General features: G+C 39.0%; 1 protein-coding gene across 1 annotated transcript in view; it reads right to left on the minus strand.

The window, feature by feature from the left end:
- Positions 1-559: 559 nt before the first annotated feature.
- The window catches only part of TAB2 (TGF-beta activated kinase 1/MAP3K7 binding protein 2), an 18,506-nt gene continuing 5,599 nt past the window's right edge, over positions 560-13,466 (minus strand). The window contains 5 exon segments of the mRNA XM_009076769.1: positions 560-1,446; positions 3,355-3,435; positions 4,753-4,846; positions 5,479-5,639; positions 12,222-13,466. The exon segment at positions 12,222-13,466 is cut by the window's right edge and continues 15 nt beyond it. Of these exon segments, the coding sequence (XP_009075017.1) occupies positions 1,301-1,446; positions 3,355-3,435; positions 4,753-4,846; positions 5,479-5,639; positions 12,222-13,466 (1,727 nt within the window). The 3' untranslated portion in view covers positions 560-1,300.

The following is a 13,466-nucleotide window of genomic DNA, read 5'->3' on the forward strand; positions in this document are numbered from 1 at the left end:
CAGCCTTTAGTTTCAGTTGTCCTAAGCATTGCTATCCTTGTTTTTTATAAATATGAGACTTCACCACAAAGTCAGGTTTAGAAACTGGCTGCCAAAACAGGAAAGCATTTAAAGTCCTTGAACAAAGCTGTACGATGCTGCTGCTGTTGATTTTAGCACTGTATGTACTTCCCCAACGGATCTCTCTTCAGGAGTCTGCAAGGTACCCAGCAGATGAAGCAAGCTTAACTCGGCTGCTGATCTGTTGGTGGGTTGAAAGTTTCCTAGTATAAAGTTTCCTCACGCCAGACAAAATGCTACTTTTGTGTCACCCACCGTAAAACTCAGTGTACAGAGTGAACTATATGCATAACTCTTCCAACTTTTCCTGCATTTTTACCACGCTGCATCTGCAGGTCTTCACAGATCATCAGCATTTACAAGCGCAATGTACAGAACGAGCAGAGGAAAGCTATTTTGTGCATAGTTTCTTATTAATGCTCTTATTTTAAGGCATTGCTTCTCTCAGATAAAAGCTTAAAAAAAGGGACATGATCGTGCTTAATCACTTTAAGGGAAAAAAAAAGTTAACAAAAAGACTATTACACTATACATATAGAAGTACAAGAAAATAATAAAGGTGAAGAAAAGAAATCACTTAAAGCAGGCTCTAGAGCTATGTACAGTAGGAAAAGCTTTGGGGTATTTCACTGTGTGTATTGTACAGTCAACGCATGCAGTTTTTCCTTTTCCTCTTTAGACGTGATTGTACTGATTTCTGGCTTCACAGAGATGTTTTCAGGGAAGACAAGGCAATGAGTACCACTGATTTGTGAGGTTCTTCCCTTTATCGAAGGCACTATGTGGCAGCAAACAGTTTAAATATTTAAACCTTGTTCCTTTTAAGATCTCCTCTGTGCACGTAGTGTTTCACTGAAAGCTATGAAAATAAAAACACTAGCACTCTATTCCTTTCCCCAGTCAGAATTCAGTAGTGACATCGGGGCGGAGCAGAGGACAGGCAACACCCAGGCACTGTACAACGTGTGTTACTGGGACACTGGTAATACTGTACATGGTTTAGGCAGCTGGTGAGTCTTTCAGCAGAATACCCTTCAGCCCATCAATGTCAACTGCCTGTGACACAACGCTGAGGTATTGCTTGCTCTGTGGGCTGACACTGAACATTAGCAAAATACCTTCTCGTCACACCTTCAATTTTACAAAATCCTATGCGTAAATGCTTTTTTTTGCCCCCCAGTGACTCGATAATTCCTTGTGTGTTTGCTGTGGTTTTACAGAAGATAATGGGCCTGTTGGCTCAGAAATGCCTGGGCATTTCACACTGTTCACAGCGATTTAAGGCCGGGTGGTTTAAAAAAGTACAGGCGGTACAACTCCACTGAGCTCCCTCATCTTCATCTGTGTCTGGAACAGTCTTTGGTGTTTTCACAATGGACCTCTGATCTGTAACACAAGAGATAAGATAAGCAGTTACTAACCAAGAACAGCATGGAAAGAATTTTGAGACTACTGATTTTTTTTTTCAGTAACTGAGAACTATCTTGTTCCTCTGAGAACAGCACAGTTATTACAAGTGACAGAAGCAGCTTTTTACCACCCCCTTGACTACAGCTTGATTGTAAGTCAGCCAAAAGGCACAAGGTGAAACTATAAAAAGCAAGTTTCCCATCCCTTCACTCTGCTTTCTTCCCCTTCTTCCCTCAGTTCAAAGCTATTGCATGAAAAGGAGATAAAATTCAGAAATTAATCAGCACAGGAAATATGCACAAGATTTAGAAGTCTGATGTCTATGAAGCAGTCTAAAATTAATTCTGACAAGAAATATGTGCTCTGTAACCTTTTGACATGTTTAGCATTTTGACCCTAGAACGAGTATCAGCTCAAGCCAGTCCAGTATGTCATGCTACAGAGTAACCCTCCCAACCATTCAAGTGCATCTTTTTGCATGTGTTAGACAACAACCTTAAACTATTTTAAAAGAGAAAAAATTAAGAGAAAAGAGATGAGAAAGATGCAAAGAGAGAAGAGTGACTGCTCAAGTTAAGGGTTTGCAGTTTAAGCAACTGCAGCAAAGTCCTTTAACCCATTATTTCAACTGGAGAACATCTCATCAGCAACTAGCCAACAGTGACTGCTGCAAAATGACAGTGAGAGCTTCAGGAAGTACAGTGGTATTGATCACAACTGCAAAAAGAATCCTTTTTCATTCTTTTGTGAACAGAGTTAATTTTGGCTTGAGTCAAAGCCTGCATGATAGTTACACTGAAGCTTAAAATTGAGTTTAAGTTAATGATGGACTAATATACAGCAGTGAGACTTGTTTGAAAAGAAAGATGTAAAGAAAGAATGGATAGAGAGATTTCAGAGGTTTACAAATGAGCCAGGGTTAATTTTGCATTTTCAAGACAGATTGTACCAAATAATTAAACACTTAAATACGTGAGTTCCTAGAAGATGAGTCAATGCAAATGTTAACAGCTAGTCACAGAAATTAAATTTTCTTCTTTGGTAGGTTAGTTTTTAGTTACTGTAAAGGGAACAGCATAGTTGACAGATCCCCTTATAAATTCTTCATGTTTCAGCTGTAAAATGTGTCTAACAGGACTGCATATGGACCTAACTTTACCCAGGATTTTCACTAGCAGCTGGGATAACAAAGGATAAAACAGGTACAATGCTGTTGTAAAGAAGTTAGTTTCACTCTCTACTTTATGTAACACACAAGAGGTAATTTATTCTGTTTTGTCTGACGCCTGGGGAGTGAAAAAATAAGTAATGTGCCAACAATGACAAACAGAATGTATAAGAGTGGCTAATATTCAGTAATACCAACTGCCCTACCAGGCTGCATTCCTATCCTCTGCAACTATCTAGAACTATATTTAACAGTAGTTGGAAGAGGCTTTCATCTAATTTGTTAATACAAATTCTACAGCAGCCAGGAAGTCCAGTCAGGGTAACCAAACTAAGTTATTGTTACATATAAGTAAATCCACTTTTTCACCACAGACAACGATGAAGTCATCTAAGTGAGTTTCACTCATCCCTAAGCAATGTATCCCATGTTCATTTAAAAAAAATTAAAATAAATGGCTGTTTCTATTTATGTAAAGTATCTTGCAATATATTATCCATCTGTAACAACTCATCTCTTTCCTGAATGTAGGAATAGAGAGGAAACAAGAGCAAACAGAAGCATATTTACTGCCAATACAAATAAAATGCAAGTTTTGTACGCTTTAGAAGCAATCTATTTCATAATCAGCATTTAAATTAGATTCATAAATCAGAACTTGAAACCAGATGCAAACTAGGTATTTGCATCAAATCCAAATTCTATCAGTACAATACCTTTGGGTTTTGGTGGCACAGGACCAAGAAATCCAATATTATCGTAAAAATTATGAATAGCACTGGGATTAAAATGTGGTCCTACAAAGACAAAAAACAAAAGGTGCAGCAGTTTAAAAAAATAAACTTGAGTAGGGAAGCATATCAGGTAACTGTAACACTATTGTTATTCACTTATCACCTTTTATATCACTGTGTCAATACAGACCCAAGAGAGCTACCAGTGATGCCAACAATACACTCGAAGAAACTTATTGTTCAAAACATGCAATATAAAGTCAGAGACAGAACCCAGCAGACCAAACTCCTTAAAGGTATCTTCTTTTACCTTTATCTTTTCTATCTCTTTGACACCATTTTATAAGTAAATTCTAGCTGACTTTTCCTAAATTGCAACTATACTCTATGCTGCCTACTATGTAGTGTACTATACATGCTTAGAATTAATACTTAGAGGGAATCCTAAATCCAATTTACTGCATGTAACAAGCAGATACAAAATCAGCCACAATTTAAATACACTACTTGAGGTCAGATTTTTAGTGCAGATTTACATTCAGTACACCTGTCTACTTCCTCCTTAACTGCAGGTCTGCTGTCTGAAGGAGAACTTTCATGGCTCGCCTCTGAACTGATCTAACGGCTCACTGCTGCTCAAAGTGGGAAGTATTCCTTCCCTCTCACTATCTCAGCTCTCCCTTCCCATGCCTCTCCCTCACATCAGCTGTAGCAAGCTTTTCCAGCAATGCAACAGTTTTTGCCTGGCTCCTGAGCAGAATCAGATCGGCAAAGGGTGTACAAAACTAATACAGAGCAAGAGCTCACTAAGTGGCAAGAGAGGGAAGCAGGAAGAGAGAAGGATCTCTTGCTGGCAGCTCTTGAACTGGCTCAGCTGTCTCAATTTCACCCTCATGACCAAAGGCTGTGTCCCTGCAGACAAGGAAAGTGGAAGGAGGAACGCACACTGGAAGTTTCAACTATACTTTGTATTTGCTAACTTGAGAGGCCGAATACAGACAGAAGTGGAAGACAAAGAGAGGTGGACACATATTTATAGCTGTATAGTTTAGAAAACGTACTCTCTTGCTTTGATACTTGGATAACCAGATTTTTCTGCCCAACATTTATTACATATATGCCATCACAAATTTCCCTCTTTTGAGCCAAGTATGAAAAGGGAATGACAAGAAATGACTAGGAAAGTCATAAAGCCAACAAAAACAACAGGCTTAAAAGACAGTTACTTCCATGGTTTCATTCAAACTAATGTGATGACTTTGCAAATAGTGTATATAGCCATGATTGATAACACAGATTCTTTTGATACATGCAGACAGCAAAATAAAATGAAAAGAAAATCAACATCTACAGTTGCTGATGTACTGAGACATACTGTACCTCTTGCTTGAAAAAGATCAATCTCTTTGGTTAGGCAATCTATGTCTATCTGCAGCTGTCTGTTACAACTTCTTAACTGTTGCATTTCTTCCAGCTGAAAAATAAATCTGCCTGTTAGACTAAGTTTTCCCACTTCATTATTAACAGTTACCATTCACACACAGGTAGACAGCATTTAGTTATTTCAGAAATGAAGATAAAAGAATCTTCCCTTATGACCACCTTTTAATCCAAGCATAATCTTACAAAAAGCTTTCAGACCCACTGAATAATTTTCTCTCATTAGACTTCAGAGCTGATGGAACAACTCCAGATTGTGGTCAGGACACAGCCAATGGTCCACCAGATCAATGGCTGATCTTCTGGCACTGACAACTGGTGTATTAATCAGTTTCTGTGAGATTGGTATACACACAGACACCAAAAAATACTGAGTGTGGAAAGCATTACGAGTATTATGTTGTAGTCTGAAATGTTAGAAAGGACTACCACATCAAACCTTTTGTGACTGCCTTTAAAAGCAATACTTCACAAAGCAATTAGTGAACTGCAAGGTTGTGGTTAAGTAACACATACTTAGTCTTCACTCTAAACTACACTGTTTAGCAGCTTAATTCTAGTTATACTGCCTGCCACTAGCACATTGTCAATGCATGAACAACTCTTCCTCTGGTGACAGACCACACCTGTGGTTTAGGTTTATAGCCTACAGACATTTCAACTTACTGATGGAATTTGGGAAACAGAATTCGATCTTTTCAGGCGCCTTCGTGTTAGATTATTCTCCATTTCATTGACCTCTGATTTTAGTTTATCCAACTTTTTCTTTTGAACCTCAAGTTCTCGTTGAAGTCGCTCCATCCTTGCCTTCTGGTGTACCAGTAAAGCTGCAATACATAAAGTCCCATTTTATCTACTTCATTATCCTTCACATGGCAACATCAGATAAAGAGGCATGTTAGTAGCCTTTTGGGAAAATACAGACAAATCACTGCTACAGACTGCTTTTTCCATTCTCCTCACAAGAAAATCTCTTCCATAAGACAGAAAGTGCTCTATTTTTGAAAACAGCACAAATTAATTACAGACAAGCAAATAAAATGAAAAAGTCATACAACGTAGTAGATGACCATGCAAAACTTAGCTGCAATCTGTAAAAACCTGCAAGAATCACTACCAGAAACCAACAACAAATGCTTCTTTGCATTGTATTCAGCCTACCCACTGTAAAATAGGTAGCATGGAGAGGATTTCAGGTAGACATGGTAATAGGGAGCACTACATACGTTTACTGCTATTCGGATGGAAACAATCCAGTGTTCTTGTCATAGCAGAACTCACCAAATGAAACTAAACCAGGAAGTCCTACAAGCAATCCCACTAGCAAACAGTGATATTCATCACAGATGCTAGATTATCATTTTATCCCTGAACTACAGTGCAGAACCATTAGCTCAGCTTCTAATTCCTACCACTGCTTACTATTTGTAAAGCAAAAGGCATGAGGAGACCTAATTTAGAAACAATGCAGTTGGCATTTAAACCATAGTTTCTTTAAGGTATAAAGAACGTAAGTAGTAGAAGACACAAATTCATGCAATTTAATGAGTTTATCTCATTAAAGGTAGGTTTACTAGTGAGTATCACCAAAAAGCTCAAAGCACACTGCTCAAAGCAATAATCACCTGCTATAAAAAAGTATTTCTTTAAATAAACCCAACAATCACTTCGACTTCTGCACATTCTGCATCCATTAAATTAGCCATTCATATAAACTGAGAGCAGTTTCACAGACCATTGGATACTTATACAGCACCATGAAAATTATAAAAAACTAGCAATAACAAGGTATTTGAAAAATACTGAATTTGCCCCACAAAGTCTTTAAGCCAACCTCTAGCTGAAACATCATGTTTAATTCATCACGATTTCTTCAGGTACCAAAACATCAGAAGCACTCAAATTTGGTTGCCTAGGTTTCCTGAGCAGCAGCAGAAGAAAAAAATAGCACATCAAAAAGATGCAATTTTCCACATCTTTGGCAAACAGAACTGTCTTCTGCTGCAACTCCTGCTTGTTCATTCATTCACACATCATATTTTGTCTTCCAGAAGTTCTTCAAAAGTAGGAACCATGCCAAACTATTTTTGTACAGTGTTACAGACCACAAGGCCTTACTGAGATCCAGCCTAGGCTTTTGAGACACATGTGTTCACAAGATACCAGTATGACAAAGCTGCTCAAGGCTCTGCTAGGTTTTGTTCCATTCAGAAAAGTCTGCATAAACAGGCACCTTTATTTTGAATCACACTACAGTTAAAGCTGCAGCTGTGCTCAGATGTAATATAAAAACATAATAACTGACATCTCAAGGTAAAGATTCTTGTTGAAGACTTGGAATTCTCATGTAAGTAGTCTCCAAAGAATCTCCCCTCTTGAAAAGCCTTTCAAAACAGTGAAAGAAACTTATCCATTTACAAACCCCAAAAGTTACAAATGTTGCTGCAAGTATAAAGAAAGAAAATGAGAGACTACTTTGCCTCTACTCCTTCAGGGATAGTACAATCCCTTTTTCATTCTACACTTTATTTCCACTTTCAGATAGACTATTTTCATTACCTTGGTATTACTGGTGATGCAACAGCTCAAAGCTTCGGTTATTGGTACTTGATCTGCAGCAACACAGGTGTGCTCTGCTGACTGGACTCAGAACTCCTCAGACCTGTCAAACTATGGATGCAGGCAGCCAGCACCATTGGATGTGGTAGATAAGGAAGAATACTACCAGAGCATCTCAAGGCTGCACAGCATGGCACGGACTCGAGAGTACAACTACGAGCAACACTGCATCTCTAGATGACTTTGGCCTGTGTGCACACTCTCCAGCCCCACTTTTTATCTTTTAAGCTACTCTTGCAAAGGGAAAAAACCCACAACTTGTCATTTCAATGTTCTCCCACTTCTGCTGTTTAGAAATGTAGCTGTTGTTATGGAACTGCACAAGTTGTAGAAGGCATTGACGAATCCCCACAGCATTATTACATGCTCTTTGGTTTCACATCATTGTCTGGAGAGTGATACCATTTATTCTCCTAGAAGCTTTGTAACTACTTTACTATTTTACAATTTCAAATCTAACCATAAAAACACTCATTGCAAAATCACCATTGTTATTAAAGAAGAATCATCACTTGATATTGCTATGCTATACTTCTATTAAAAGTAACTTGGATAAGGAAATGGCTAGACATTGCTTTAAGTGGAGAGTTTCACGCAGAATTTAGTAATTCTGCTTAAATACGATACTGGCAGCTGCAGGAAAAAAATGGGGTAGGGAAGACAAACCCCTCCCAATATTCCACTGAAGTATTTATGAATGGAAAGCAACAACTGAAGTATTCGGCTCCCTCTAGTGTCGCTCAGAGCAACTGAAAACGTTCAGGAAAACACTGCAGTTCAACCCTCAAATACGTGCAAACAGGGTAATTAGCGCATTCTATTGCCTCAACTTCTGCATGTTCACATTCAGCAGACTGGCAAGTACACTTCAATGCTCTGGCAGATGCCACTGCTTCCTTCGACATTCGAAGTGCTTATCTTCCACACAAAGGCTATGTATCATTACAACTACAGGAGCATGGAAGTCTGGAGGGCAAAAGTTCCTTTCCTAGAGACCTACTCAATCGAGCACTGAATACACATTTGGAAATGTAAGCATAGCTGTTTCCTCAAAGCCTCCTTGAATCTGAATTTTAAATTTAGAATGTCTTTTGTTATTATAAGTGCTTCTAAGAAAAAAACTAATCTAAGAATGCAATGATTTCACCCTATTCTACAGACCTATGGATTTCTGAAATTTCTCAGTTTGCCAGATATGGAGGGAAATTCTGACAACGCAATTACTCTTGGCAGTAGGTTTATGGAAGACTCAGGACACTTGTGTTTGTGCATGTTTTCAAAATCTGTATTTGAAGCTGCACAACATTCAATCATTTAATATGCAATTTCAGCAGCTCAAACAGATTTTTTTTTCCCGTTCTTCCTTTTCAATAATCTCTTCACTTAATATTTTAAAGAGGGTGTGAGGCTTGAAATATAGAGACAAATATAGAGGCTGTATTTTTTTCTTAAATCACATGATGTAACGGGCTCAAAGCCCCTTGGAGCATGAGGCACAGCTGTATCTTATTCAAGTATTTTTCCTTCAGCATCTACAAGGACTGCTTAGGAACTTAAGAAATGTGTTTCCTGCAGCTTTTATTTTAGAAAATTTAAAAAAGCTCCAAGAAGCCAAAGCAGGAACTGTGCTAAATGTTAATATACTAATCTAGTTTATCAATCAACTGATTTACATTAAAAACAGTGGCAAGAATTGCTAAGCAGATGTATCCATATATATATATTTATAGTTGGTACCAATAATTCACTCATAACTCTGTGTATCATTCCCTTCCCATGTTAAAGAAAATAATATGAAAAAGTCAAGACAGACAAAGCTGTGTAGTATTTAACTAAGGGATTTTATGACACAATGCTGTATTTTCCTGATGGGATGCCTTCCCATTACACAGATGGAAAGCTATACACAGAATGAGCAACTACTAAATAATTGTTAAGCCTCACACTTCAAGATGCATAGTGAGTGTATATCACAAAATCATCCCTGAGCACAGAATTTTCAGCTTCTAACAGGATTTCACTTTTTTCATTCATATAACACTTTCATATTAAATGAAATTATATATTGAAATCTCACCTAACTACAGCATATTAATAAAACTAATTGTAAATTGAAATCTCTGCTAAGTAATGGGAACATATACTCCTGTACACACACAGAACTGATACTAAACAGATCAGCATAAAAATGCATATCCTCTTCTGGCTGTCCTTTTGGGCATGCACCTAACATTACCTTTCGCACAGCTTTATTAATTCTTACTGACTTCAATAGCAGATGTGTGTGCCCAACATTTCCACAAGCAAGTGGGCAGAATCTCAAACTGAAATCCCTCAAAATCAATTAGTAATCACTTCTGAAAAGTCTGGTGACTGAGTTCCTTAGCATCACAAAGTCACGGCCAGAGATATAACCTATCATTCCAGGGTAACAACACTGACTTTATCTGACCAGCACCCACTGCCTTTCACCCCCAGGTTTGGCAGCAAACAAGACAGAGATCTGTGGCAGCCTTGTGCTACCTGCCTCAGCCTACCTGGGAGGAAACCCAGAAATATCATAATGGAAGGAGACAGGAGTGCCCACCCACACCGTAATTAAGTAAAGCTTCTCAGATGGCATGCAGTAGCACTTGCAGATAGGTCCAACACATCATCTGCTCTCCTGGGTTGGACCATGCATATTAATGTAAAGGAAAGTAAATAAAAGTAAAGAAAGTTTCCTTTGACACCAAAGCCACTCCACCTTCCACATTCCTTCTACCTCAAGCCTGCTTCAATTCTCCCTGCCAAGATAAGGAGCATTCAGGCAGAACAGGAGAAGCTGATGAAAATAAAGGCTCATAACAGAAAGCACTGAGTCACCCAAATCCCTTTCTGTATATAACAGAAAAAAACCCACCACTAAGTTAAAAGCTCCCAAGTTTAAAAGCAATAATTATGACTTTCAGATACCAAGATCATACAAGTAAGCCGATCACAGACTCCTCAATTTCTCAAAGATTAACTACTAACAAAAAATTTATAAATACTGCATTTCTTGCAGCAGAAATTAAGTGCACATTCCAGAAATCCCAAACACTTTACAAGTGTCAGTACACTTTATATAAACTAGCAAAGGACAGAAGGATGGTGTTCCCCTGAGGTCCCTAAGGCTGTACCAGCCCACATAACCCACCCACACTTCATCTGAAAACTGCATCTATGTCTTGGCTGCAGGAAGAGCTGGGCTCCACAGCAGGTATGAGGTCAATGCATCTGAACTCCAGGTTGTGTATCAAGGGTGTCTCAGCCTGATAAACTGAATATTGATACCTGCAGCCTGTAGAGATTGTGCAGGAAGACAGGTTACAGTAGCCAGCACTACCAAGGGCACAAGAGATAAAAAGCCAGACCTGGTAGAAATCAGTACCATCAGAAAGCCTAAATGGGAGAAAGGGACACCTTCCCCAACAAGAACCCAAAATGCAGAACACTTGGAAAGCAAGTTCATGATCCTGAAGAGTATTTAGAGCCTAAGGACAAGATTTAAATTGCTTAACTTCTGGGTATATAAAGTCTTGCAGGACTCAGACTAAAACAGCCAGCCAAATCTCCCTTCAAAGTAAGGAAAGGGAGTATGATTTTGGGGGAGGCAATTTTTTTTGCTTATCTACAGATGAATAATTTTCTGAATTTCTTTAACTATGCACTGAATGTAAAAGACAGACTAGGATAACTAGCTTTTGGTTTTCACACCCAATCCTTGGAAAATTTTGAGTTAGGATTGACTACTCCTCACCAAAGATAATTATGTCTAGAAGTAGTGTACAAGCTATAATCAGTTTTTGATTCACTTCATTACTATAGTACTCCAGATCAGACCAGGATTTGAGTGTTCTGATCACTGTATGTACTCACACAAAGCAGCTAATTTCATCTGAAAAATGTTTACCGTGGTCATGGACCAAGGCAGTTTTTCAAATTCTGAATTGCTTGCCAAGTCCAAAGAAGGCCAATGAGGTCAAAGACATTATATTGACAACCTATTCTGAACACTGCTTGAATATCTTAAGACTCATTCAACATCTTTATACAGAACATCCATAGGAGGGTTAATAAATGATCAAGCTGGTAGCAAAAGCATGCAAACCCATGAAAACAGAAGAAAAAAGATGAACAGGTTGTGTTCCTGTATCATATATTTCAAATTTTACCCTCCCACTACCACTGAACCTCTAAAACAGCTTTCTTTGGTGTAGTGTCCTTCTCATGTTTTAAAATGTGACAGAAGTAAGTATCAAGATTTTAAGCATTTTATTGTCAGGCACACAGTAGCAAACATGGAGGCCAACACTTCGTCCCGCTAATTGCTTTTGAAGTCTGCTTTTCCTTCTTAAATAACACTTGCAGAAAGAAAAATGGGAACATTACCCAGTGGAGACAGTATCACAGCTGATTCAAAAATCCAACAGTAGACTTGTAACTTTTAAATCATCAGGACAAGTCAAACAGATGTTTCTTTCAGAACAACATACAAGTGAAGATGCTATGACTCCACTTCATTAAACAGATAACATAACTACTTAAGACAAAGAATTATCTCCAAATATTCAGTTACATGTCCTTACCACAAAGAGGAAATATATGATTTGCTTATAAAGCACTTTATTTAGGAAACACTCAGGAATGCTAAAGCTGAAGATACTGTATTAACATCACAAAGGTTACCAACTGTTTCCTGTTCTGTGATCTACACACTGAATTGACAATCTGGTCAAAATCTCTACTATTTATATTAAGAATATTACCTTGTGTGTAGGCAGCATCATCAGATCCCATACTCAATTTCCGTGCATCACTGATCCTATCCACATGTGCTAAAACAGGGTCAGTGAGATGCTGGATACCCTCTGGTTCAACATAGTGATCAGGAAGGTTTAGAAGGTTTGTAGGTTCAAAAGTTGGGGACACTACCCCTGGGGAAACTGCAGGGGGCTTATTTGGAGAAACTGTAATTTTAAAAGTGTATTTTGTGTTAGGCTGCGTAACCACCACTCGAGGAGAGGTTGCAGTGGTGCTGTTGCCCACTGCTCGACTCTTGGGTGGATGGTGATGAATAAATGCAGGACCCATGCTTACTTGACCAGACATATTCCTAGAAGTAGCAGATACTCCAGGATTTGTTGATATGAAAAGCGTGGGCTGGTTCCGTACAAGTTGATCATCTCCTCCTGTGGCATTTGCTGAAATGTAGACCTTGGGCTGACCGCGTGTGATCACTTCATCAGTACTTGGAGGACTGGCCGATATGTAAACAGTGGGTTGACTTCTACTTAATGTCTGGCTGTTGAGGGAAGAGGGAGCAGTGGAGGTGCGAGGGCCAGTTGAGCGCAACTTAGAAGTACTGTTTCTTTGTGGTGGTTCAAGTTTGATTTCAATTTGGTTTTTGCGAGGTCCTGTGGATATATTCTGAATGTTGTATTGGCTATGAGCAGAAGATTGTGAGCTACCAGACGAATGAATCATAGGTGCTTGGGGAGTAGTAGGAGAACTGATAGGCATATAGACATGAGAAGTCTGGTGGCCTTGCTGATTTGGCTGCGTTGAGTGTTGCGATGAGGTATGTGGCGTAGTACTGGATGTAGGAATAGTAGTCCAGGGACTTGGCTGCGAAGGCTGGTAGACTTGCTGAGGGTGCATGGGATTAAACTGAGATGCCCAGCCTGGCTGCTGCTGTGTCTGACGAGTGGTACCACTAGGAGCTGTGATGTAAGGCCTAATGTAGATAGAATTTCCCTGTGGACTGTTCAGTACGGGAGGAGGTACACCATGTATGTGCAAAGACGTAGGGGTATTGCGACCAGGCTGAATGTTTGGGGCTAAAGTTACCATAATAGGGTTGAATCTGGGTGTCTGTTGAGACAAGTTAGATACTCCTTTGCTGCCTAGGTGAAATCCAAGATGCTGCCCTGGATTAGAAGTACTAACTGTATTAGCCATTCCAAAGACATTAAATCCTTGTGGAACCTGCGCAGGTGCTGTCTGTGGTTCCT

This window comes from Acanthisitta chloris, unplaced genomic scaffold (genome assembly GCF_000695815.1).
Source record: "Acanthisitta chloris isolate BGI_N310 unplaced genomic scaffold, ASM69581v1 scaffold32266, whole genome shotgun sequence".
Taxonomy (NCBI): domain Eukaryota; kingdom Metazoa; phylum Chordata; class Aves; order Passeriformes; family Acanthisittidae; genus Acanthisitta; species Acanthisitta chloris.